The 26,778-nt window shown below is 36.6% G+C and overlaps 3 protein-coding genes across 3 annotated transcripts; 1 reads left to right on the top strand and 2 right to left on the bottom strand.

The window, feature by feature from the left end:
* Positions 1 to 3,640: 3,640 nt before the first annotated feature.
* On the bottom strand, positions 3,641 to 4,271 carry LOC101891119 (uncharacterized). The gene is made up of 2 exons (XM_005184581.4): positions 3,995 to 4,271; positions 3,641 to 3,937 (listed from the first exon to the last, which is right to left on the bottom strand). Exons 1-2 carry the CDS (start codon positions 4,236 to 4,238, stop codon positions 3,690 to 3,692), a joined length of 492 nt encoding a protein of 163 aa, XP_005184638.2. The 5' UTR covers positions 4,239 to 4,271; the 3' UTR covers positions 3,641 to 3,689.
* Positions 4,272 to 8,109: 3,838 nt separating this feature from the next.
* LOC131801191 (uncharacterized) lies at positions 8,110 to 8,783 on the top strand. Its single transcript, XM_059119434.1, has 2 exons — positions 8,110 to 8,429; positions 8,487 to 8,783. The coding sequence occupies exons 1-2, from the start codon at positions 8,183 to 8,185 to the stop codon at positions 8,732 to 8,734; spliced, it is 495 nt and encodes a 164-aa protein (XP_058975417.1). The 5' UTR covers positions 8,110 to 8,182; the 3' UTR covers positions 8,735 to 8,783.
* Positions 8,784 to 22,089: 13,306 nt separating this feature from the next.
* LOC105261869 (uncharacterized) lies at positions 22,090 to 22,671 on the bottom strand. The gene is made up of 2 exons (XM_011294653.3): positions 22,452 to 22,671; positions 22,090 to 22,392 (listed from the first exon to the last, which is right to left on the bottom strand). The coding sequence occupies exons 1-2, from the start codon at positions 22,642 to 22,644 to the stop codon at positions 22,142 to 22,144; spliced, it is 444 nt and encodes a 147-aa protein (XP_011292955.2). The 5' UTR covers positions 22,645 to 22,671; the 3' UTR covers positions 22,090 to 22,141.
* Positions 22,672 to 26,778: the final 4,107 nt, after the last annotated feature.

Genomic DNA, 26,778 nt, shown 5'->3' on the forward strand with positions numbered 1-26,778 from the left:
CAGCCGATGATCGCTCCCTGTTTGTATTAATCGACCGTGGTATCAGAATAAATGCCGAATATTATCTCGAAAATATTCTGGAGGGTGCATTAAAGCCTTGGGCACGCAAATATTTTGGCCGCAGACCTTGGACATTCCAACAGGACTCAGCACCATCGCACTCAGCGCATGCCACCCAAGATTGGTTACAAAATGAGGTTCGTTGCTTCATTTCCAATGCACAATGGCCACAAAATATCCGGATACCAATCCGTTGGACTATCGTGTCTGGAGTATTTTGGAAAGCAAGGTTGGCACTACAAAAATACCAAAGTTTCGATCACCTCAAGCAAGCGCTTCGCCGGGAATGGGTCAAAATACCGCAGAGCAACATTCGGTTGTGACGGTTTCATTGACCGTTTGAAGGCCATAATTCGTGTCAAAGGTGACAAATTCGAAAAAAAATTAACTTATTCTAAAATTTGATGCTATTTCCGACATTTTTCGCTTTCATTCGATAAAATTTAAAAAAAAAAAATTAAAATTATGGCCTTTGACTTTGTTGCATTTTTTTTCTCACACTGTATACAGGATAGGTAGCAAAAGAAATCTCTACCATCTTTATAACATATTTTGTGTTGATGGAAATATTGAGATGTATCTGGCCTGGAATGGAATCGGTTTATTTCGTTAATATCGCGTTTTACGAGCTTCATGGATATTCAAAATTAAGAGCCTTTGTGGGGGAGTTACCAGAAGGAATAGATCGCTATATCCCATCTTAATAACAGATCTTGTGTTAGTAGAAATAATGGTATGTGTGAAATATAAGGAGAACCTGAGGCTTATTTCGGATTTTATAAACGTTTTGGTTATTCAAAACGTTGACTCTTTGTGGGGGAATTACCAGAAGGAATGATCCGATCTATACCATTTTTATAACAGATTCTGCGTTTATAGAAATATTCAAAATAAAATAAATTAAATCGGATGTTAATATCGCCCGTTATGAGCATTTTGGATATTCCAAATTTCGACCCTTTGTGGGGGAGGTGCCAGAAGGAGTGGACCGATATACTCCATCTTCACATCAGATCTTGGCTTTATAAAAATATTGGGATGTGTGAAATTTGAAGACAATCGGACTCTTACATAACATTTTATAAGACTTGTAATTATTGAAAATGTTGGGTGAGAGGATAGAGCTGGAGTCCTGAAATGTGATATGGATGTCACTGTTGGTGTGTGTAGTTCTGAAAAGGAGAAGGTTTTGGAAGTGCGTATTATGAACGTACAAAATGTGTCAAATGCCACAAAATGTGCCATTGAGTTTCGGGATAGAGATGGAATTCTAAAATTTGGTATTGAGGTCCTTGTAGGATTTAGAGATAGTGGTGACCAATTTTTATTATTTATTATTTTTATACGGTCAGATAAAATGGGGGAATGTGGGTGGAACCATTGTAAATGGGTTTAACTTTTAAAGTAAAAGCTCAAAATTTTCCTTTTATTCAGCCAGAATCAAACAAGCTTCTCAGTCGCCACGTATCCAGTGTAATTATACCCTACACCACAAGGTGGTCAGGGTATTATGTCTTTGTGCATTTGTTTGTAACAGGCAAAAGGAAACGAGATAGACCCATAGTTCCTTTTGATGATCTGCATAGAATCACTTTTTGAGTTTATTTATGCATGTCAGTCCGTCTGTCCGTCCGTCCGTCCGTCCGTCTGTCCATGTATTCTTGTGCACAAAATGCAGGTCGCATTTATTATCCGATTGAGATGAAATTTTGAATACAACACTTGTTTGGCCCAAGGACGAACCCTATTGAAATTGGAGATAATCGGTAAAAATTTAGATATAGCTCCCATATATATCTTCGTCCTATTTGCCTTTTATTGTGCACCAAACGTGTAATATCAGCCCGAATAGTATGGAATTTTGCACATACAACCAAATTAGGCCTGAACATAAGTATGCCAAATTTTATCGAAATCGGTTCAGATATAGCTATAGCTCCCATATATATTTTTCATCCGATTTGTTATTTTTGTCCTCCGCAGCCGCAATATGCACTCTGTAACAACAATATTTGCGGAAATATATCAAATGCAGCTCAGAAATACCTTTGCTAAATTTTATCGAGATCGGTTCAGATTTGGATATATCTCCCATATATATATTGTTCATCCGATTTATTGTATTTGTTACCCACAGCCGTAATATGCACTTCGTAACAACGATATTCAGGGAAATATATCAAATACAGCTCAGAAATATCTTTGCCAAATTTTATCGAGATCGGTTCAGATTTGGATATAGTTCCCATATATATTTTTATCCGATTTCAAATTAATTTCGCACCAAATGGGCAATACAAGTCCGAGTTTAAAAGATACAAATGCTTCGGCATATTTAGTCCTTTGAATTTTAAATTATAATTATAATCATAGCGTGTATGATTGAATTCTCCCATAAAAACTTTTAATTATTAAGTGAAGCTCAACTAAATTAGCAAAGTGGTGTAGGGTATCATAAAATCGGCCCGCCCGACTTTAGGACTTTCTTCACTGGTTTTTAGTATTTATTTGTTCTACTACTTTTCGAATATATCGTACAAATCCTTGTGCGTATTTACGTTTCAAACTCACAATTATCTTAATACCGAATTTTATCATTTCAGTTCTATTCTCACTTTTCGTACTTCGTACATTACGCAGTTCCAAATCCACATCCTTATCTAAAACGTACACAATCACAGTGATCATAATATCCATAATTCACATTTCACATTACAATCTATAGCTAATTTAGTACCATTTAGTACATGTCGTACACTATATGCTACATATTTGCAAATAGACTTCTGTAAATAAACGCTTTGCCATGATACCAACATTTATAATTTTGGTCCTATTCCTACGCACTATGCCAAATTTAGTACAATTTAGTACTTTTCGCACCAATATTGTATGCATTTCAAAAACAACCTCCATATATCAGACGTACTTAACAATATTGATTCCAAGATTTAAGTTCTACCCGCAAAAAAAATCATTATGGTACCAAATAAGTAGGTTTTAGTACTTCTCGTCCACTCAAAATTCGAATTTTGGAAAAAAAGGCTTTGGTACATCTAGTCTATACTCCACCATTCCAAATTTTATAATTCTAGTTCTATCCTTTCCGCCCAATACTAATAATAAATATGAACCATTTAGTACTTTCCGTACCGAAAATTTAGAGTTATAGAATCTCCGTATTAGGGGTACCATAAGTAATACATTTCGTACCTTTAAGTTCTTTCCGTACCGATGTTTTTCCCTTCGCCTTTCTATCACAGACAAATCTACGTACAAAAATTTAGAGTTATAGAATCTCCCAATCGCTCAGTATTAAGGGTTCCATAAGTAGTACATGTTCGTACCTCTCTGGTATAAATTTTCAAGATCCTAACGCCAGTCGTTTTTACTCTGAGCGTTGCTGAATCTGTCAGTCAGTCAGTAAATTAGTGAACTCATCTTTTCAATTATTATTTTAGGAAATTTAGAGCTTTTGTGTGACGTGCCCGAAGCAGTGAACAATATGGTCCAAACTTATTAAGGACATACCATAATTCCGTGGAGTGCTCTGTTTAATATCCCGTTAACATATCTCACATTGTATGCTGCAAATTTTTACATTTTATTTTAATTACATCTACTTTTTACTAAATATAAAACAAGGAAGAATATTCCAAATAATTTGTTCCCGCAGCATAAACTTTTACTTCAATGTAACTGGTACCAATGCTGCCGGCAGAAACGTTGCAGCCCACATTTTGTGTGGAAACAACAAAATGTACCTCGACATAGGTGATAATTCTACCGACATTGCTTTTGTCGCAGCTGACAGTCAATTCCACATTTTGTTCACTGGGCCAGGCCACGGAATCGGAACCAGCACATCCCAGAGAATCTGTATTCGAAACTATAAAATTGAATTCATATTCTTTTAATGGTTTTATGAACATACCAGTTTTAATTTGTCCCACTGTGCACACAAAACCATAGAGGGTGTCTCCAGATTTTGTTTTCTGAACTGACTTCAATTCCTTGAGAACTGGTGCTTCGTTTGCATTAACAGGGGAGACCTTTAAATGTTTTACAGCTGTCTCCTCTAGGGATTTTCCAGGATTGACATTCAAAACAACACCGGCCTGTAATGTGGAGAGGCATCCCAAAAGACCCAGAATTACTAACTGCTTGGCGGAGAACATGTTTATGTTTGGAGGCCTAGATTTGAAGACTGTTTGAAAGGAAGGTAAAAGAGTTACCTTTTATATAGTTTTCTGACAATGAATCGTTCAAAGAAATCAATGTTAATCGCCTATTTAAAAATTCTCCGAAAATTGCATTCTTATCGCACATTTGTTGTTTGATTTTGAATATCTGCATTGACCAATGGCGTGAAAGAAAGTGCTAGTATAGAAACTACAGGACTGGTCTCTTAATCTTATCGGGATTTTTCCTAGGAAAATGTCTGGTACGAAGTGAGAGAACTATAAAAAAGACTTATGTATACCTACAGGGTGAGATGATAAAAACTGCAACCAACTTCAGATTGCTGCTGCCATTTCTAAGCCACTCGTCCGACAGCTGTGAAAATTATTCCAATAACAGCTCATTATATTGTCTACAAGCGTACAAAAGCATTTTGGTGAGAATTTTCCAGAAAAAAAAGTTATTCGGGATGGAATTCAAGCGTGATAGTGTGATTTCTTTATATTTGGCTGGAAAACCACAAGTGGCTATCGTTAGAGCACTCCAGCATTTAAATGTGAATAAATCTTTTGTGTCTCGTATCATCGCTCGTTACGGTGATACTGGTAGCGTAGCCCGACGTCACGGAAATTAACGGAAGAAAACAGCAACATCAGCAGAAATGGTTCGAAAAGTAAAAAAGCGATTTGATCGAAATCCACGTCGCAGTGACCGAAAAATGGCTTGTGAGCTGAAAATATCGCAATATTCCATTCGGCAAAAATAGAGAAGTAAGCTCGGGGGAAAGCCATTGAAATTCCAAAAATGCAAGAACTTGCATAGCAATAGAAAGAAAATAGACACAAAAGAGCTATAGTGTTGCTTCGCTTGGCCGAAAGTGGTGAACTGCCGAATTTGGTTTTCTCCGATGAGAAAACATTCGTTGTCCAGCAGTTTGCGAACAAACAAAATGATCGTGTTTACTTGCCAAAGAGGTCAGCTGAAAATGTGCACCTTTGGTTGGCCACGAGAACTCAAGCGCCGGCCGATGGTCGTTCTCCGCTTGTATTAATTGACTGTGGACTCAGAATAAATGCAGAATTTTTTCGCGAAAATATTAAAGCCGTGGGCACGCAAACATTTTGGTTGCGAGCTTGGACATTCCAACAGGACTCAGCACCATCGCACTCAGCAAGTGCCACCCAAGAATGGTTACAAAATGAGGTTCGTTGCTTCATTTCCAGCGCACAATAGCTACCTAAATCTCCGGATACCAATCCTTTGGACTATTGTGTCTGGAGTATTTTGGATTGCAAGGTTGGCACTAAAAAATACCAAAGTGTCGATCACCTCATACAAGCACTTCGCCGAGAATGGGCCAAAATACCACAGAGCAACATTCGTTCAGCGTATGGCGGTTTCATTGGCCGTTTGAAGGTCATAATTCGTGCCAAAGGTGACCAATTCGAACAAATCTGAAGTTAGTTGCAGTTTTTTCATCTAACCCTGTTAATGAAAAGTGAAGAAATTAACTGACTTAACGATTCATCAACGTCCAGATGAAACGGCTGAAGCTAGAATCTTGAAATTTTGGATGGGGGTTGTTCTTAGTCTAGAGATATCAGATAAGGCTGGGTTTTTTGAAATTCGCACCAGAACGGTACGAAAACTACTAAGAGGTACATAATATGTACCCTTTGTTTTTGACAGACCAGTATAGCTAAAACTCTTAAATTTTAGAGTTTTTTTTTTTGAAATTCGGATTAGAAGTGTTGGAAAAGTACTACAATGTACTATATTTGGTACGGACAGAATAAAAAGCTTGAATTTGGAATGGAAATCAAGGTTAAGGGGTCGATGTAATTAGGTAGTTCGGAAGTGTGAACTCATGTATACGAAAAGTACAAAACGGTACTAAATTTGGTACAGTTCGAATTTCGGAGAACGTATGGAGCTGGAATTGTGAAATTTGTAATTGAGATTACAGACGGAGTCTAGGATTGTGATATGGAGGTAGTTTTCTAAATTTATACTAACTTCGGTACAACTTCGATTTGAGTGAAGTGATAGAGCTGGAATGCTGAAAATTGGAAATTCGAACTTTGTTTTCTAAATGGTACCAAAATTTGGTACAAATTGGAATTGGAATGAACCGATGGAGCTGGAATTACAAAGGGTTATTGGAAATTCGAAATTTAAATTTAGGAGAGGTTCTAAAATATTACTAAACTTCTAACATGTTATCATTTGGTAGACTATGTGGACGGATAGAGCTAAAAAAATAAGCGCTAACAATTTAGAATTAAGGTTGGAAAAAAGTTTGATACATGCAGGTGATTTTGGAAATGTCTGCAAATTGTGTGCGAAGTGTACTAAATGGTACTAAATTTGGAACACTTTGGTTTTGGTGAACGGATGAAGCGGACATTTTAAAAATGTTTATTGGGGTCCATTTTGCTGTTAAAGAGTTGGTTTTGTAAATGTGTACTAAAGGTGTACGGAAAGTACTAAATAGTACAATATTTGGTACAATTGGGTGGGTGATAGTGCTTGAAATCTGAAATTTTGTTTTGTGGTCATTGTTAACGTGTAGCCTGGGAGTGGTTTCGAAATTTCGACAATTGTACGAAAAGTACCAAATGGTACTATATTTGTCAATGAAGATACAATTTAGAAATTTAAAATTTCGATTGCTGATGGTTTGAGAAATCTGTGTTTGAGATTTTGAGATTGTTTGGAAACGCGTCCTATGTTTGTGCTAATTGGTACTAAATTTGGTATTGGTACTAAATTTGGTATTGGTACTAAATTTGGTATCGGTACTAAATTTAGTATTGGGTGAAGGAATGGGTTTGAAATCCTCAAATTTGAAATTGAGATCTCTGTTGGTATCTGGAATTGAGATATGGAGACAGTTCCGGAAATGTGTACGAAAAGTGGTAAATAGTACTAAGTTTGGTATTGGTTGTCGAGATAGGCCTTAAATCCTCAAATTTGATGTTGAGGTCGCCGTTGGTATTTTGAATTGAGATGTGGAGGCAGTTATAGAGATATGTACCATAATTGTACGAAAAGTACTAGGTGGTACTAATTCGGGAATTGTGTTAAGGGATAGATTTGGAATCCCGAAATCTGGTATTGAGGTCTAGGCTGGTACTAAATTTTGGTATTACCTGAAGGAATCGAGCTACCATTCCTAAATTTAATACAGAAATCTCTTTTGGTGTCTGCGGTGGTTAAGATATGGAGGTGGTTTTGGAAATGTGTACTCTAATTGTTCAAGAAGTATTAAGTGTACTAGTACTAGTTGCGTAAATGGTACTTTTGGTGTCTAGAAAACTGAAATTCGGAAATTAGATATTGAAGTTCAGGTTCACATACATATGGAGATGTTATCATACGTTTAGGGTCTGAAAAATTGGATGTGGGCCCAATGGTTTTTTTCTAATATCCTTTTCGGTAAATTCCAGAATTAAAGATTTTGGAGACCCTTTGGTAAACATTTTCCTATTATTCTTTTCTTGGAATTGTTTCAAGGAAAAACGTGAGTAATATATAAAACCTTGAAAGTCTGAAAAGTTATTGCGATGTACGAAGTTTTGATTAAAAAATTTTGTTAAACCAATGGTTGAACTTTTCGCTGCCGGTCCCCAAGTAAATTTATTAATTTGTTGATAAACGTTATACAAAGTCGAACCCATTGGTTTTCCTATTGTGTTTACTTATAACTTTACCATATTGGTCAATGTAGATACTTCAAAAAGAACCTCGAAATTCAGATAAGAATGCAATTTCCAAAGAATTTTCCAAATAGGAGATTAACATCCATTTCTTCGAAACATATCATATTTAATACGGAAATGATAATTGTGCTTTACGAAGAAAATTAGAGGTATATATAAAGGCAACGATTTTATTGTCATTTCAAACAGTCTTCAAATCTAGACCTCCATACATCAACATGTTCTCCTCCACCAAGCAGTTAGTAATTCTGGGTCTTTTGGGATGCCTCACCAGTTTACAGGCCGGAGTTGTTTTGAATGTCAATCCTGGAAAATCCCTAGAGGAGACAGCTGTAAAACATTTAAAGGTCTCCCCTGTTAATGCAAACGAAGCACCAGTTCTCAAGGAATTGAAGTCAGTTCAGAAAACAAAATCTGGAGACACCCTCTATGGTTTTGTGTGCACAGTGGGACAAATTAAAACTGGTATGTTCATAAAACCATTAAAAGAATATGAATTCAATTTTATAGTTTCGAATACAGATTCTCTGGGATGTGCTGGTTCCGATTCCGTGGCCTGGCCCAGTGAACAAAATGTGGAATTGACTGTCAGCTGCGACAAAAGCAATGTCGGTAGAATTATCACCTATGTCGAGGTACATTTTGTTGTTTCCACACAAAATGTGGGCTGCAACGTTTCAGCCGGCAGCATTGGTACCAGTTCCATTGAAGTAAAAGTTTATGCTGCGGGAACAAATTATTTGGAATATTCTTCCTTGTTTTATATTTAGTAAAAAGTAGATGTAATTAAAATAAAATGTAAAAATTTGCAGCATACAATGTGAGATATGTTAACGGGATATTAAACAGAGCACTCCACGGAATTATGGTATGTCCTTAATAAGTTTGGACCATATTGTTCACTGCTTCGGGCACGTCACACAAAAGCTCTAAATTTCCTAAAATAATAATTGAAAAGATGAGTTCACTAATTTACTGACTGACTGACAGATTCAGCAACGCTCAGGGTAAAAACGGCTGGTGTTAGGATCTTGAAAATTTATACCAGAGAGGTACGAACATGTACTACTTATGGAACCCTTAATACTGAGCGATTGGAGGATTCTATAACTCTAAATTTTTGTAAATTCGTATGTTTGCCTGTGATAAAAAGGTGCAGGGAAAAACATCGGTACGGAAAGTACTAAAAGGTACGAAAAGGTACTACTTATGGTACCCCCAATACTGAGCGATTGGGAGATTCTAAAACTCAAATTGTACGTAGGTCTGTTTGTGATTAAAAGGCGCAGGGAAAAACATCGGTACGGAAAGTACTAAAAGGTTGATGTTTATCATTAGTATAGGGCGAAAAGGATGCAACTAGAATTTTAAAATTTGGCGTGGTGGAGTATAGCATAGATGTGCCAAAGCCTTTTTTTCCAAAATTTGAATTTTGAGTGGACGAAAAGTACTAAAACCTACTTATTTGGTACCATAATGATTTTTTTTGCGGGTAGAGATAAAAACTTGGAATCAATATTGTTGTCTGATGTATGGAGGTGATTTTTGAAATGCATACAATAAGTGTACGAAAAGTACTAAATTGTACTAAATTTGGCATAGTGCGTAGGGATTGAAGCAAAATTATAAATGTTGGTATTATGGCAAAGCGTTTAGTTAAGGAAGTGGATTTGCAAATATGTAGCATATAGTGTACGACATGTACTAAATGGTACTAAGCTATAGAATGTAATGTGGAATGTGAATTATGGGTATTATGATCACTGTGAGTATGTGCGATTTGAACAATGTAACTAAAAGCATCAAAATACCGAATATCGGGAGGTACCGTTATATGGGGCCTTTGCGAAGACCTGGACCTGCCCAGGCAATCTTCTGTCATAGGTTGTAGTATCCATTACGAACTTCAAATACCAAATTTTAAACAATTCCGGTGAATAATGTAGCCAAAATCATCAAAGTACCGAATATCAGGAGGAACCGTTATATGAGGGCTATACGAAGACCTGGACCTGCACAGACAATTTTCTGTCTTAGGCTGTAGTATCCAATATCAGTATGAGAACTATATCAGAATGTGAACCGATCTTAACAAAATATTAAACGCTTATTTATGAGCAGTATCTGATGTCGGTCAAACATAATTGTCAAGGAGAACATATTATGGATGTAGGTTACTCAAAACCCCCAATGGGTTGAAAATCGGATCACAATAAATTATGACAGCTCATTATATTGTTTACCAGGGTAGAAAAGCATTTTGGTGAGAATAATCCAGAAATAAAAGTTATTCGTGACAGAATTCAAGCGTGATAGTGTGATTTATTTATATTTGGCCAAACCAAAAGTGGCTATCGTTAGAGCACTCCAGTACTTAAATGCGAATAAATCTTTTGTGTCTCATATCATCGCTCGTTACCGTGATACTGTTAGCGTAGCCCGACGTCAAGAAAGTGGACAGAAGAAAACAGCAATATCAGCAGAAATGGTTCGAAAAGTAAAAAAGCGACTTGATCGAAACCCGCGTCGCAGTGGCCGAAAAATAGCTCGTAAGCTGAACATATCGCAATATTCCATACGGCAAATATTGAAAAATTAGCTCGGGGCTAAAGCCATTGAAATTGCAAAAAGTGCAAGAACGTACACCGTAACAGAAAGAAAATAGACTCAAAAGAGCTAAAGAGTTGCTTCGCTTGACCGAAAGTCGTGAACAGCCGAATTGCTTTTTCTCCGGTGAGAAAACATTCGTTGAACAGCAGTTTGCAAAGAAACAAAATGATCGTGTTTACTTGCCAAAGAGGTCAGCTGAAAATGTGCGTCATCTGAACTCAAGCGCCGGCCCTGGTGATGGTGTTGGACGCCATAACAGCCGATGGCCGCTCTCCGCTCGTATTAATCGACCGTGGCATCAGAATAATTGCCGAATATTTTCGAGAAAATATTCTGGATTCTGTATTAAAGCCTTGTGCACGCAAACATTTTGGCCGCAGACCTTGGAAATTCCACCATCGCACTCAGCATGCGCCAGCCAAGAATGGTAACAAAATGAGGTTCCTTGCTTCATTTCCAGCGCGCAATTGCCAACAAAATCTCTGGATACCAATCCGTTGGACAAGGTTTGCACTAAAAATACTAAAATACCAACGTGTCGATCACCTCAAGCAAGCGCTTCACCGGGAATGGGCCAAAATACCACAGAGCAACATTCGGGAAGCGTGTGACGGTTTCATTGGCCATTTGAAGGCCATAATTCGTGCCAAAGGTGACCAATTCGAACAAATCTAAACTTATTTTAAAATTTGATGTTATTTCCGATATGTTTTGCTTTCATTCAATAACATTAAAAAAAAAGTTAAAAAACAGTAAGTTCGGCCGGGCCGAACTTTGAATACCCTCCACCATTTGGAATGAATTTGGAAATTTTCAAAAAATAAAATCTATAAAAAATTCTGTTAAAATTTTAAAAATACAGAATATAGCCGTTTTATTGGGGTCTATACGACGTGGACCTACAAAGGCATTGTTTGTCATAAGCCATTACCATATTCAAATTCGAAACTTGAAATAAACGGTGAATAATGTAGCTAAAATCATCAAAACTGCGTATATAGGGTGGTACCGTTATATCGGAGCTATGCGAAGACCTGAACCATCATATACAATTTTCTGCCATAGGCTGTAGCATCCATTACGAACTTCAAATACGCGTCTCAAACCATTTCGGTGGGTATTGTAGCTAAACTCGTCAAAATACCGAATATAGGGAGGTACTGATATATGGGGCCTATACGAAGACGTAGACCTGCACAGACAATTTTCTGTCATAGGCTGTGGTATCCATTACGAACTTCAAATACCAAATTTGAAACAATTCCGGTGAATAATGTCGCTAAAATCATTGAAATACCGAATATAGAGAGGTACTGATATATGGGGGCTATACGAAGACTTGGACCTGCACAGACAATTTTCTGTCACAGACTGTAGATCCCATTACCAACTTCAAATACCAAATTCGAAACAATTTCGGTGAATAATGTCGCTAAAATCATCAACATACCGAATATCGGGAGGTACCGTTATATGAGGGCTATACGAAGACGTGAACCTGCACAGTAATTTTTCAGTCTTAGGCTGTACTATCCTTTTGGAAATTAAAATATCAAATTTTAAACAATTCCGGTGAATAATGTCACTAAAATCATCAAAATACCGAATATAGGGAGGTACAGTTATATGGGGGTTATACGAAGACGTAGACCTGCACAGACAATTTTCTGTCTTAGGCTGTAGTATCCGTTACGAACTTCAAATACCAAATTCGAAACAATTCCGGCGAATAATGTCGCTAAAATCATCACAATATAGAATATCGGGAGGTACCTTTATATATGGGGGCTATAGGAAGACGTAGACCTGTACAGACAATTTTCTGTCGTAGGCTGTAGTATCCATAACGAACTTCAAATATCAAATTTTAAACAATTCCGGTGAATAATGTCGCTAAAATCATCGAAATACCGAATATCGGGAGGTACCTTTATATGGGGGCTATATGAAAACGTGGACCTACATAACCCATTTTTAGAATTAATTTTTTAATTTTTAGAAACCAATGTAATTACAGGGCTAAAAAATTAACAATATCATTAAAATCCCTAACATAGATAGCCTTAACAGGTCCACGATAATGGATTTACATTTCCCTTCTCAGAGCTTTTACATATTTTTTCTGTAGTTAGTATCAGAAAAGTTCGATTATTTCCCTATCTCGCCATATTTAGTAGTTTTGTTTCTTTTCCATTGTTGGTAGATCCACGCCCTGAGAATCTATACCCATTGGAACCTTTGTTGTGGTCGTTTGCTTAATCTCCTTAGTCGGTAGTCTCATAATCGTTTAATTGTGACAAGATAAAAATGCAAGTTCCACTGAAAGTGCCTTCGTTGGTGATAACAAAAATCTATTAAATTTCAAGTATTTTCACAATCTATAAAAACAAATTGTTTTGGACATGAATTCAACAGTTTTAAGTTTATAGCGGAACCGAATAGAATTGAAAACAAAAATATGGTTTCAAAAAATCCCATAGCAATTCTAATTGTCTTGGCTATGTTTTATTCCACACAGGCGGAATTCTCATTGAAAGCTACTTCAGTGGACACCAGAAAACAAACTTCCCTGAAACTATTATCAACGGAAGTTATCGAATCGGGAAAGACTCTATACAGTTATGTGTGTACGGTATAAAAAATTAAAAAAAAAAAAAAAAATAGATTTTTGTTTCAACGTCGATTTTTTTATTTTAGGACCAATTGGTTGTTATGCAACAAGTTCAAATGACTGGCCAACTGACCAGAATTTAGAATTGACTGCCAGCTGTGACACAAGTTCCCAGGGCAAGAGCATACAATATGTTGAGACAATGTTTGTAGTGTCGACGCCAAATGTGGCCTGTAGCATTTCGTCGGGCAGTATGCGCAGCCCTTATGTCGAAATGAAAGTCAATGTTCGGGGCACGGCAGCCTTGAATTACACGTCATTGTTTTACACAAATTAAATAAATAAGTCTCAAAATCCAAGAATATAGGAATATATATAACTAAGGTGTTGTTTAGAGATTTTTATACCCTCCACCATGGTATAGTGGAGGTATTTTCTCTGGAACAATTTCAAATTTCGTATTTGAAGTTCGTAATAGATACAACAGCCTATGCCAGAGAATTGTCTGTGCAGATCCACGTCTTCGTATAACCCCTATATAACGGAACCTCTCGATAATCGGTATTTTGATGATTTTAGTGACATTATTCACCGGAATCATTTCAAATTTGGTATTTGAAGTTTGTAATGGATACTACAGCTTATGACAGAAAATTGTCTGAGCAGGTCCACGTCTTCGTATAGTCCTCATATAACGGTACCTCCCGATATTCGGTTTTTTTTTTTGATTTTAGCTACATTATTCACCGGAATTGTTTCAAATTTGGTATTTGAAGTTCGTAATGGATACTACAGCCTATGACAGAAAATTGTCTGAGCAGGTCTTCGTCTTCGTATAGCCACCATATAACGATATCTCCGGATATTCCGTATTTTGATGATTTTAGCGACATTAATCACCGGGATCGTTTCAAATTTGGTATTTGAAGTTCGTAATGGATACTACAGCCTATGACAGAAAATTGTCTGTGCAGGTCCACGTCTTCGTATAGCCACCATATAGCGGTACCTCCGGATAATCGGTGTTTTGATGATTTGAGCAACATTATTTACCGGAATTGTTTCAAATTTGGTATTTGAAGTTCGCAACTGAACACAACAGCTATGACAGAAAATTTTCTGTGCAGGTCCACGTCTTCGTATAGCCCCCATTTAACGGTACCCCCGATATTCGGTACTTTGTAGAGTTTAGCGACATTATTCACCGAAATCGTTTCAAATTTGGCATTTGATATTCGTAATTGGCATTTGATATTCTAAGACAGAAAATTGTCTTTGCAGGTCCACGTTTTGGTATAGCCTCCATGTTACGGTACCTCCCTATTTTCGGTATTTTGATGATTTTAGCGACATAATTCACCGGAATTGTTTCACATTTGATATTTGAAGTTCGTAATGGATACTACAGCTTAAGAAAAAAAATTGTCTGTGCAGGTCCACGTCTTCGTATGGCCCCCATATTACGGTACCTCCAGATATTCGGTACTTTAATGATTTTAGCGACATTATTCACCGGAATCGTTTCAAATTTGATATTTGAAGTTCGCAATGGATTCTACAGCCTATGATAGAAAATTGTGTGTGCAGGTCCACGTTATGGTATAGACCCCATATAATGGCTCCTTCCTATATTCGGTATGAGCTACTATATTTACCGATTGTTTTTCAAGTTTCGTATTTGAATATTTTAATGGCTTATGACAAAAGTAGCTTAGGCAGGTCCACGTCGTCATATAGACCTTAAAATAATGGCTTTATTTGGTATTTTTAAGGTTTTAACAGAATTTCATTCTTTTAAAAATTTGTTCCAAATGGTGGAGGGTATTCAAAAGTTCGGCCCGGCCGAACTTACAGCTTGTTTTACTTGTTTCTTCCAAGTTGGTATATAATCTGACTGTAGTTTTTCCAATATTGGTAGAGGTCATATACAAAGGTTTAGTTAGATTTGCGGGTTTAAAAGGTTTCATCCACGTTTTTTAACGGAGTTTAATATTTTGCCTTCCCAATCGAAGAGGACCTACGTTTTAGTCTAGCCATTTTTTTTCAGTTGTGTCGACCATATTTGGCATTTGGCTGTCTACATAATAACGTTAGTCCAATTTTAGATCTTGTGAAGGCCTCTCTTTAGGCTATGCGTCAAATTTGAACAAAGTATCAAAATCGGCTCCGCTCGGTTTTGGACATTTCCCAACGATTTTAGGTATTTTTAATGGAATTGCTTCATTTGAAACCAAAAAACAAAATAGATTTTTTGTGCGACGACAATCCGCCTAAAAGTCGGCAAAGGCTTACGATGTTTATCCGAACCTTCTCCACACGTCAATTAATGAATATGACTATCAGCAATAGCTCGAGCTCATTCCAAAACGTGTGTTTCATCCGCTATTTATAGCCTCCACCTCCAGCCGATATTTATAGCCTCTAAATTAGGTATTCTGATTGCTTTTCCAATATTTTTAATGGAATTGTCAGGAATTGTTGTATTTGAAAATTTTAATGGGTATCTAACTGTCTTGTGAAAAATAGTTATATATAAGTCCTCATTTTGAATTTGTTTTATATCATGGTAGATTATATCGAAAGTAGGAATGAAATAATTCACTCAACTTGATTACATTTCGAATCTCACAAAATTATGGTCAGAATTGACTTTAACTGTTACGCTTTTTTAAAATACGTAAAATTTGAGACTCACGAAGCCTGATATGCAGATTAATAAAAAAAAACTCTTTATGATACCTTAGTTCTATATTTTCCTACATTCTTGAATTTTGAGTTGTTTTTTTTTTTCTTAATCGAATTTATTTAATTAGTGTAAAAGAAAGACGTGTAATTCAAGGCTGCAGTGCCCCAAACATTGACTTTCACTTCGACATAAGTGCTACGCATACTGCCCGACGAAATGCTACAGGCCACATTTTGGGTCGATACTACGAGCAGGGTCTCAACATATTGTATGCTCTTGGCCTCGGTGCTTTTGTCACAGCTGGCAGCCAATTCTAAATTCTGGTCAGTTGGCCAGTCATTTGAACTTGTTACATAGCAACCGAGAGATTCTGAAAATAAGAAATTCAAAATTAAAAAAAATAATATTTTTTTAATTTCTAAAGCACCCATACCAGTCTTATTTTCACCCGCTGTACACACATAGCTATACAGAGTCTTTCCCGATTCACTAACTTCGGTTGACACTAGGTTCAGTGAAGTTTGTTTTCTGCTGTCCACTGAAGTTGCTTTCAATGAAAATTCCGCTTGTGCGGAACAAACTAGAGCCAGTATCAAGAGAACGGGTGTGAGATTTATTGAAACCATTTTTTTTTTATTTTGTATTCTATTCGGTTCTGCTATAAACTTAAAACTGAAGAAGTTATGCCCAAAACAATTTGTTTTTATAGATTGTAAAAATACCTGAAATTGAATAAACTGATGTTATCACGAAACAAGAAATTTTCAGAGGAACTTGCATTTTTATCTTTTTTACAAATTTAATGATTCGGAGAATGTCGACTAGAGATTAAACAAACGGCCACAACAAAGGTATTTGAATGGAGGCTTTTGAAGGGGATCCACCCGCAATATAGGGGAAAGACCATTATTTCATTATTATCGATAGAGAGTGGAATCGAATCGAACGTTTTTACTCTCTCAAGAGAGAGGTGTTAAAGCTTCGAAGGGGATCCACCCGCAATGTAGGGGAAAGACCATTCTTCCATTATTATCGATAGAGAGTGGAATAATCGAACGTTTTTACTCTCTCAAGAGAGATATGTTAAAGCTTTGACAATGAAAATCCAAGTAAAGTCGTGGATTTTTTTAAACGTTATTTAGGGGGTGTGCATTTCTTAAAAATATTGCTGATAGGCCAGGGTGAGACGAAAAACCTGCAACAAACTTCAGACTGTTGTCATTTCTAAGCCACTCGTCCGACAACTGTTAAAATTATTCCCGTGACAGCTCATTGTATAGTTTACAAGCGTATAAAACCATTTTGGGGAGAATTTTCCAGAAAAAAAGTTATTCGTGATGGAATTTAAGCGTAATAGTATTTCGCTGGAAAACCACAAGTGACTATCGTTAGAGCACTCATCAGCAGAAATGATTCGAAAAGTAAAGAAGCGACTTGATCGAAACCCGCGTCGCAGTGGCGAGAAATGGCTCGTGAGCTGAACATATCGCAATATTCCATTTGGCAAATATTGAAAAATGAGCTCGGGGTAAAGCCATTGAAATTCCAAAAAGTGCAAGAATTTGTACCGCAACAGAAAGAAAGTAGACTCAAAAGAGCATGGCCGAAAGTGGTGAACTGCCGATTTTGGTTTTCTCCGATGAGAAAACATTCGTTGTCCAGCAGTTTGTAAACAAACAAAATGATCGTGTTTACTTGGCAAAGAGGTAAGCTGAAGAAGTGCATCTTTGCTTGGCCACCAGAACTCAAGCCATGGCGTTGGTGTGGGCCGCCGAAGGTGGCTCTGCGCTCGTATTAATAGATTATTATTATGAATAAATGCCGAATATTACCGTGAAAATATTCTGGAGGGTGTATTGAAGCCTTGGGCACGCAAACGTTTTGGCCGCAGACATGTGATATTCCGACAGAAATGGTTACAAAATGAGGTTCAACGCTTCATTTCCAGCGCACAATGACCATCAAAATTTTTTTACATATTTTTTACATTTTTTTTAAATTTATTTTTCCCAACTGTCAATTAACAAAAAACTCAGCCGTGTAATCCAACGATCTGGTACCTTCAACATTTAAATGCATTTGAATGAAGTTTTGACCTATTCCACCAGCGGCAACAAAACAATTGACATTTTGATTTGTAACTGTGAATACTACTTCGGCAAATGCTATAGTGGAACTTTCGCCTGCGCCCCCGCCATTGGGACATTTTAGGTTCAGCTCAACATCATGGGGTTTCGGCCATGTACTATGATCCCTGCTGGCACAATCGATGCGAGCTGTTAAATAACAAATTCATAACGGCCTGTTTAGGTACGTCGAAAAAATGAATGGGAAATAAAAACAACATTTATGTGGGTGTTTTCCAAACATAAACTAATTCAAAAATGTCAAGAATCGTAGAATTCGTATTTTTCTTTCGCATTCATTTTTTCACTGCCAAATTTCGAATATCTTACCTGTTTTTCGTTGACCCACCGAACACTTAAAGGTGAAAAAATAACAACCCAATAGATCTTGCTCAACCATCAACTACTTCAATTCCACAATTTGTGTTTGATTCGACTCAATTGCCCTCAGATTTTCATTGGCATATAGGTGGGACATGCTGCTCAAAATAATAAGCGTAATAAAGTGCTTATTGGTAATGAACATTTTCTTTGAATATTGTGCGAAGGGAAATTGATTGGGAACTGCCATGCATTTAACAACTTAATGAGTTTTTATATTCTGCACGACACTTTGTTTCGGCTTATTATATTGAAAGAACCTTATCTTTGGACACACAATTTCGGAACATACGTTTTTGAATTTGCCGCAAAGGTTATTTTTAATTTGCGAATACTGATGAATAAAGATTATATAATAGGAATGATAAATATTTAAAATTTTTTTTCTCAAAATTTGAAAATATTTCATTTCAATATTTTGAATTTAATTTATATTCCAGCTGTCTTATACCACAGAAGATGGAAGCCATTACAAACTCCACATACCGAATTTTAAACAATTATGCAGTAATATGTGGCTTAAATCAGCAGAATACAGTTTATCTTGAAGTACCAAATTCCTTGCAAGGAGAGAAAAGACCTACCGAAAACCCAAATTGTGAAGTTGAGCTAATTTGGTTGGAAATTGAACAGAGACCTTCAATATAACGAAAATAGGGAGCTACCGTTATAAGAGGGCTAAATCAATTAGTGGACCTAAAGCGCATATTTTTAGCAGGGAGAGAAAAGCCCTACCAAAAAAAAAAAAAAAAACCAAATGTAAAGTATTAGCTGAATTAATTGGAAATTGTGGCAGAAACCTTGAAAATACCGAAAATCTAGAGGTACCGATATATAAAGGCTATATCTATATTAATACAGGTTGAGATAAAAAAAACTGCAGCAAAGTCAAACGCCATAATTTTCACATTTTTTTTTAATTTTATTGAATGAAAGCAAAATCAGCATCAAATTTTAGAATACATTTAGATTTGTTCGAATTGGTCACCTTTGGCACGAATTATGGCCTTCAAACGGCCGATTAAACCGTCACACCCTACCCGAATGTTGCTCTGCGATAATTTGGATCATTACCGGCGAAGCGCTTGCTTGGTGATCGACACTTTAGTATTTTTTTGGTCCCAACCATGCATTCCAAAATACTCCAAACACAATAGTCCAACGGATCTGGAGATTTTGGTGGCCATTGTGCGCTGGAAATGAAGCGAGGAACCTCATTTTGTAACCATTTTTGGGTGGCACGTGGTGAGTGTGATGGTGCTGATTCCTGTTGGAATGTCCAAGGTCTGTGGCCAAACTGTTTGCGTGCCCAAGCCTTTATTCTGATGCGATTAATACGAGCGGAGAGCTACCATCGGCTGTTATGGCTGCCCACACCATCACCATGGCCGGCGCTTGAGTCCTGATGGCCAACCCAAGGTGCACATTTTCAGCTGACCTCTTTGGCAAGGAAATTCGATAATTTTGTTTGTTTACAAACTGCTGGTCAACGAATGTTTTCTCATCGGAGAAAACCAAATTCGGCAGTTCACAACTTTCGGCCAAGCGAAGCAACTCTTTAGCTCTTTTGAGTCTACCGTCTTTCTATTGCGGTGTAAGTTCTTGCACTTTTTGGAATTTCAATGGCTTTACCCCGAGCTCATTTAAATGATATATTTTCGTTGATAAGAACACTTTATATTTTCGATAAATTAAGCACTTCCTCCAAATTCGCTGCAAAATTTGCTTTAAATTTCACTGTCCAGTAGCCATTCTGGATTGTGGAAAATTCCAAAGTGGATTTGATAGTACTCGGTTTGTAGATCAAAAACCCATAAATGATTCGGGTTCTTAGACTAAACATTTTGAAGGCCTTGGCCATTTAGAGAAGGTCCTCAATAATATTTGAGCTATATTTCGCAACATTTGATTCAGAGTTTTGGTATTGATCAATTAAACTAAAAGAATACTTATAGGGAGTTCGGAAAAAGTTTCAAATTTATCGAAAATAAAACCAGTAAGGAAAAGTCAAAGGTCGGACGGCGCTGACTATATGATATCCTACACCACTTTGCATATTTAGTACAGCTCACGTAACAAGATAATTTATTTGAAGTAGATCATACCACCTATCAACATTTGGCTTTAGAGCAGTTACAGTTTGGTTTCGATTTTCACTAAATTTGATGGAGACATTTTAATATTTTATACCAAATAACATGCTATGGAATGCATGATACCACTTCGAAAAGGATTATATTATAGATATTCCAAAATTCAGGTCATTTGGACTTATATTGGTTTGATTTGATGCATAATTAACCCGAAATCGGTTAAGGATATATATGGAAGCTATATCCAAATCTGAACCGATCTTGATAAAATTTCGCAAAGGTATTTCCGAGCCCTTTAAGATATGTGGTACCAAATACCATTGTTGTCGAATGCATATTACGAATGTAAGGGACTTAAACACCAAATCGGATTAAACATGTATATGGGAGCTATAGCTATATCTGAACAGATTTTCACCAAAATATAATGCACTTGCTTCTGGACTGAACTTGTTCGGATATGCTAAAATTCAGGTCATTTGGACTTATATTGATTGGATTTGATGCACAATTAACCCGAAATCGGTTGAGGATATATATGGGAACTATATCCAAATCTTAACCGATTTTGACAAAATTTGATATACTTACTTCAGAGCTATATCTGATATCTGGTAACAAAGATCATTTTTGTGAAATGCATATTATGCTTGTGAGGGACTTTTAACCCCAAATCGTATGAAACATATATATGGGAGCTATAGCTATATCTGAAGCGATTTACACAAAATTTGATGTAATTATTTCTATATCGAATTCGGACGTAATTGCCAAATGTCAGTCCATTTGTTCTAATATTAGCGATTTGGTGCACAATAAATCTGATATCGGATAAAGATATATATGTGAGTTACATCCAAATCTGAATCGATCTTGATACAATTTGGCACAGGTATTTCTGGGATGTATCCGGTTTCCGGTACCAAATATCAATCTAGTGGAGTCCATATTTCGCATGTGAGGGACTTAAAACCCTAAATCGGATTAATCATATATATGGGAGCTATAGCTATATCTGAACCGATTTTCACCAAATTTGATGTAAATGCTTCTAGGCTGAATTCGGTGGGATGTACCGAAATTCAGGTCATTTGTACTTATAATGACCATTTGGTGCACAATTAACCCAAAATAGGTTGAGGATATACATGGGAGCTATATTTAAATCTGATCCGATTATCTCCAATTTCAATATTGTTCGTTCTTGGGCCAAACAAATATTGTTTGGAAAATTTCATCTCAATCGGACAATAAATGAGACCTGCATTTTGTTCACAAGAATACATGGACAGGCGGACGGACTGATATGCATAAATCGACTCAGAAAGTGATTCTATGAAGATCCTCAAAAGTAACTATGGGTCTATCTCGCTTCCTTTTCCATGCTATAAAGAACACTATGTGGTGTAGGGTACAAAAATGCTTTGCTGAAACATGTTAGCCTATAAATATTTAAAATATAAAATCAAAGCCACACTAAGAAAATACAGCGGGGACCTTCAAAACCCCTAAAATCTCAGGAATCGATACATATGGTGCGCTGTTGCAATTCTAAAAATCTTAAATCTCCGTTAGGTTTTTATAAAAGAAAAATACATTTTTAACACATTTCTGGTGCTTTTTGAAACCTTAGAAAAATTCAATTCTTAATTTCACCTTAAAAATTTAATTTAAAAAATATAAAATTCCGCTATGTAATCCAATGTCTTTGTGCCGTAAACATCCAAACGTATTTGTATGTAACTCTGGCCAATACCTCCAGCGGCAACAACACAATTTACATTACGTGTTGTTACAGTGAAAATCACCTCGACAAAGGCCAAAGATGGTCCTCCTCCATTGGGTGGACATCTTAAGGTCAGGTTAACATCGTGAGGCGTGGGCCAATAGCTTCGATCTTTTCCAGTACAGCCGACACGAACTGGAAAATCAAATTTGTTCAAATTAATCCAAAGTTCGAAATGTATTTCTTTCCCTTACCGGTTTTCTTTTGACCCACTGTACACCGAAAGGTGTATTCCGTATCACCCACATCATTTTGTTGCACTTTTAATTCCTCCAATTCAGCCGTTTGCTTTGGGTCACTTTCGATGGCTTTGACATTTTCATCGGCATGCAGGCAGGCAATGCTGGCCAGTAAAATGAGGAGTAGGGGTTTATAAAAAATTACCATGTCTCCGTTTCAATTCGAGTCTATAAAAATTTCAATGTGCACTGAATTTTCCTCTGAACATTCACTGGATTTTATAGGACATAGTTCTTTGTTCCACAAATATTACAAAATCGTGATTAATCTTGATAATGACATTGGCATTGTTTTAATTTAATGAACAAAAGCGATGTGAAATACATAGACTATTTGCATTGGGAAAACTAAAGGTCAATGACCTTTAGTTGCATAATGTCAATTCGCAATGCAGGAAAATTACGTCAAGGTGGATGTTTTTCACTGAATTTTCAGTCATATTTTAAAATAACAATATGTAATTGAAGAATTATGAAAATGTCTATTTCTGATTCAGATAACAATAATAATTACTGCTTCCTTGAGAAACCTTGGCAATCTCATGTCAAGCTGTCTCATAGAAGCATTAAGCCAAATGCTCTTTACATACGGGCTGAAAAAAAACTGGTCCTATATTTTTTGGTAATAGCCTGCCTACTTAATAAGAATTTAGATACCAAAATTTGACATAATTTAATAGAAAGTCATACTTCAAACTTCAAAAAAAAAAAAAAAAAAAAAAAAAAAAAAAAAAATGACATTTAAGAAAGTCTTAAAGTCGGGCGGGGCCGACTTTATGATACGCTATACCATTTTGCTAATTTAGTAGAGCTCCAAATAACAATTAAAAGTTTTTATGGGAGAATTCAATCATACACTCTATGATTATAATTATAATTTAAAGTTCAAAGGACTAAATATGCCGAAGCATTTGTATCTTTTAAATTCGGACTTGTATTGCCCATTTGATATATATGGGAGATATATCCAAATCTGGACCGATCTCGATAAAGTTTGGCAAATATATTTCTGAGCTGAATTTCATATATTTCCCTGAATATCGTTGTTACCGAATGCATATTACGGCTGTGGGTAACAAAAATAACAAACCAGATGAACAATATATATGGGAGCTATAGCTATATCTGAACCGATCTTCACCAAATTTAACATACTAGCTTCTAGATTCAATTTGGTCGTAAGTGCCAAATTTCATCCCATTTGGGCAAATATTAGACGTTTGGTGCACAATAAAAGGTAAATCGGACGAAGTTATATATGGGAGATATATCCAAATCCAAACCGGTCTCGATAAAATTTAGCAAATGTATTTCTGAGCTGTATTTGATATATTTCCCCAAATATTTTTGTTACACAGTGCATATTACGGCTGCGGAGGACAAAAATAACAAATCGGATGAACAATATATATGGGAGCTATAGCTATATCTGAACCGATTTCGATTAAATTCGGTATACTTATTTGCAGGTCTAATTTGGTTGTATGTGCAAAATTCCACATTACTCGGGCTTATATTACACGTTTGGTGCACAATAAAAGGCAAATCGGACGTAGATATATATGGGAGCTATATCTCCAATTGACCGATTATCTCCAATTTCAAAAGGGTTCGTCCTTGGGCCAAACAAATAATTTGTGCAAAATTTCATCTGGATCGGGTAATAATGCAAACTGTACTTTGTTCACAAATATACATGGACAGACGGACGGACATGCATAAATCGACTCAGAAGGTGATTCTATGCAGATCATCAAAAGGAACTATGAATCATTTTTTTTTTGGTTCGGATCAAATACGTTTCAGGATATTTGGAGTCGATCTAGATGTGTCCTTCCGTCTGTATGTCTGTCTCTCTGACTGTCTGGTACGCTCGATAGCTCTCGAAGCGGGTATCTGACTTGGTCCAAACTTGGTACATCGTAATATTTTTAATAAACTAAGATCAAGTTCGTAGATGGGCAACATCGGTTCCCTCCTTCTGGTATCTCCCCCCACAGAAGTTCGAAATATTTCTACTAACACAAGATCTGGTATTAAAATGGTATACAGGGTGAGATAAAAAAAACTGCAACAAAGTCCAACGCCATAATTATTCATTTTTTTTAAATTTGCTTGAATGAAAGCAAAAATGTCGGAAATAGCATAAAATTTTAGAATAAGTTTAGATTTGTTCGAATTGGTCACCTTTGGTACGAATTATGGCCTTCAAACGGTCAATCAAACCTTTATACCCTGCCCAAATGTTGCTCCGCGGTATTTTGGCCCATTCCCGGCGAAGCGCTTGCTTGAGGTGATCGACTCGTTGGTATTTTTTAGTGCCAACCTTGCTTTCCAAAATACTCCAGACACAATAGTCCAACGGATAGGTATCCGGAGATTTTGGTGGTCATTGTGCGTTGGAAATGAAGCGAGGAACCTCATTTTGTTTCCACTCTTGAGTGGCGCGTGCTGAGTGCGATGGTGGTGAGTCCAAGGTCTGCGGCCAAAATGTTTGCTTGCCCTAGGCGTTAATACACCCTCCTGAATATTTTCGCTATAATATTCGACATTTATTCTGATGCCACGGCCGATTATTACGAGCGGAGAGCGACCATCGGATGTTATGGCGGCCAACACCATGACCGGCGCTGGAGTTTTGATGGCCAACCGAAGTTGCAAATTTTAAGCTGACCTCTTCGGCAAGTAAACACAATCATTTTGTTTGTTTACAAACTGCTCGTAAACGAATGTGTTCTCATCGGAGAAAACCAAATTCGGCAGTTCACCACTTTCGGCCAAGCGAAAAAACTCTTTAGATCTTTTGAGTCTATTTTCTTTCTGTTGCGGTGTAAGTTCTTGCACTTTTTGAAATTTCAATGGCTTTACCCCGAGCTTATTTTTCAATATTTGCCGAATGGAATATTGCAAATTTTCAGCTCTCGAGCCATTTTTCGGACACTCCAACGCGGGTTTCGATCAAGTCGCTTCTTTTATTTTCGAACCATTTCTGCTGATGTTGCTGTTTTCTTGCTTCCATTTCTTTGACGTCGGGCTACGCTACCAGTATCACGGTAACGCTAATCACGGTAATGCTGGAGTGCTCAAACGATAGCCACTTGTGGTTTCCAGCCAAATATAAAGAAATCACACTATCACGCTTGGATTCCACCACGAATAACTTTTTTTCTGGAAAATTCTCACCGAAATCTTTTGTAGGCTTGTAAACAATATAATGAGCAGTCACTGGAATAATTTTAACAGCTGTCGGACGAGTGGTTTAGAAATGACCGCAGTCTGAAGTTGGTTGCAGGTTTTTCATTTAACCCTGTAGGGTATATATCATTTGACACGACCAAAAACGTGCCTCACCGAAATAACGTTTTTGGACCCTAAATCTTTTGAACAAAATTCGTTTCAGGACATTTTGAGTCGATCTAGAGGCGTCCGTCCGTCTGTATGCCTGTCTCTCTGGCTGGCTGGTATGCACGATAGCTCTCGAAGATAGCACGATAGCTATGATTTGGTCCAAACTTGGTACATCGTAATATTATTATTAAACTTAGATCAAGTTAGTAGATGGGCAATATCGGTCCCCTTACTTCTGGTATATACCCCACAAATGATCGAAATATTTCTACTAACACAAGATCTGGTATGAAAATGCTATATATATATATATATATATATATATATATATATATATATATATATATATATATATATATATATATATATAAAAACATATCATAACCATGAAGCTCATACAACGCCAAAGTCCAAGTAATTCCTATCCCGGCATATCTATTAACACATGATCAGATGTGAATATGGAATATGCCGGACTACTCCGTTTGTTACCTCTCCCAAAACGGGCCAAATTTTGAAGGATTATATCTCCGATAAAAAATATTTTGTCGCACAGAGTTATTAAATATTAGGTTTTGCAACACATTGATAAATTCCAGAACCGGCAGAGACTATGACGTTCTTGCAAAAGGTCTATCAAAGCTTATCTGTTATTAAATGCACTCATCCTATGTATTGATATGAAATTTAATAAATCCTTTTAATTCTACAATAAATGTACGTAATTAATTTATTTGTTAATACATGTCTTAAATGAAATCATTGGATATTAACTGTTTATTTGCTATATATAGTATTTGCCATTATCAATGCCGATAGATAATGCCAGCTGGTAGGGCAGTTTCATTTTTATCAGTTCACGAGATAGCGAAAAAATATGTTTGTGCGTTTGGTAGATAATTTAATATATTGGATATGTTCGACAGTCAAATCA

Source organism: Musca domestica, unplaced genomic scaffold, assembly GCF_030504385.1.
Source record: "Musca domestica strain aabys unplaced genomic scaffold, Musca_domestica.polishedcontigs.V.1.1 1, whole genome shotgun sequence".
Taxonomy (NCBI): domain Eukaryota; kingdom Metazoa; phylum Arthropoda; class Insecta; order Diptera; family Muscidae; genus Musca; species Musca domestica.

What these genes read in the sequence shown, in the direction of transcription:
- LOC101891119 (XM_005184581.4), bottom strand. Translation starts at nt 4,238, where the DNA reads ATGTTCTCCGCCAAGCAGTTAGTAATTCTGGGTCTTTTGGGATGCCTC. An exon ending in AGTGGGACAAATTAAAACTG is followed by an intron (nt 3,938 to 3,994) that starts GTATGTTCATAA and finishes TTTCGAATACAG; the next exon opens with ATTCTCTGGGATGTGCTGGT.
- LOC131801191 (XM_059119434.1), top strand. Translation starts at nt 8,183, where the DNA reads ATGTTCTCCTCCACCAAGCAGTTAGTAATTCTGGGTCTTTTGGGATGC. An exon ending in AGTGGGACAAATTAAAACTG is followed by an intron (nt 8,430 to 8,486) that starts GTATGTTCATAA and finishes TTTCGAATACAG; the next exon opens with ATTCTCTGGGATGTGCTGGT.
- LOC105261869 (XM_011294653.3), bottom strand. Translation starts at nt 22,644, where the DNA reads ATGGTAATTTTTTATAAACCCCTACTCCTCATTTTACTGGCCAGCATT. An exon ending in AGTGGGTCAAAAGAAAACCG is followed by an intron (nt 22,393 to 22,451) that starts GTAAGGGAAAGA and finishes TTGATTTTCCAG; the next exon opens with TTCGTGTCGGCTGTACTGGA.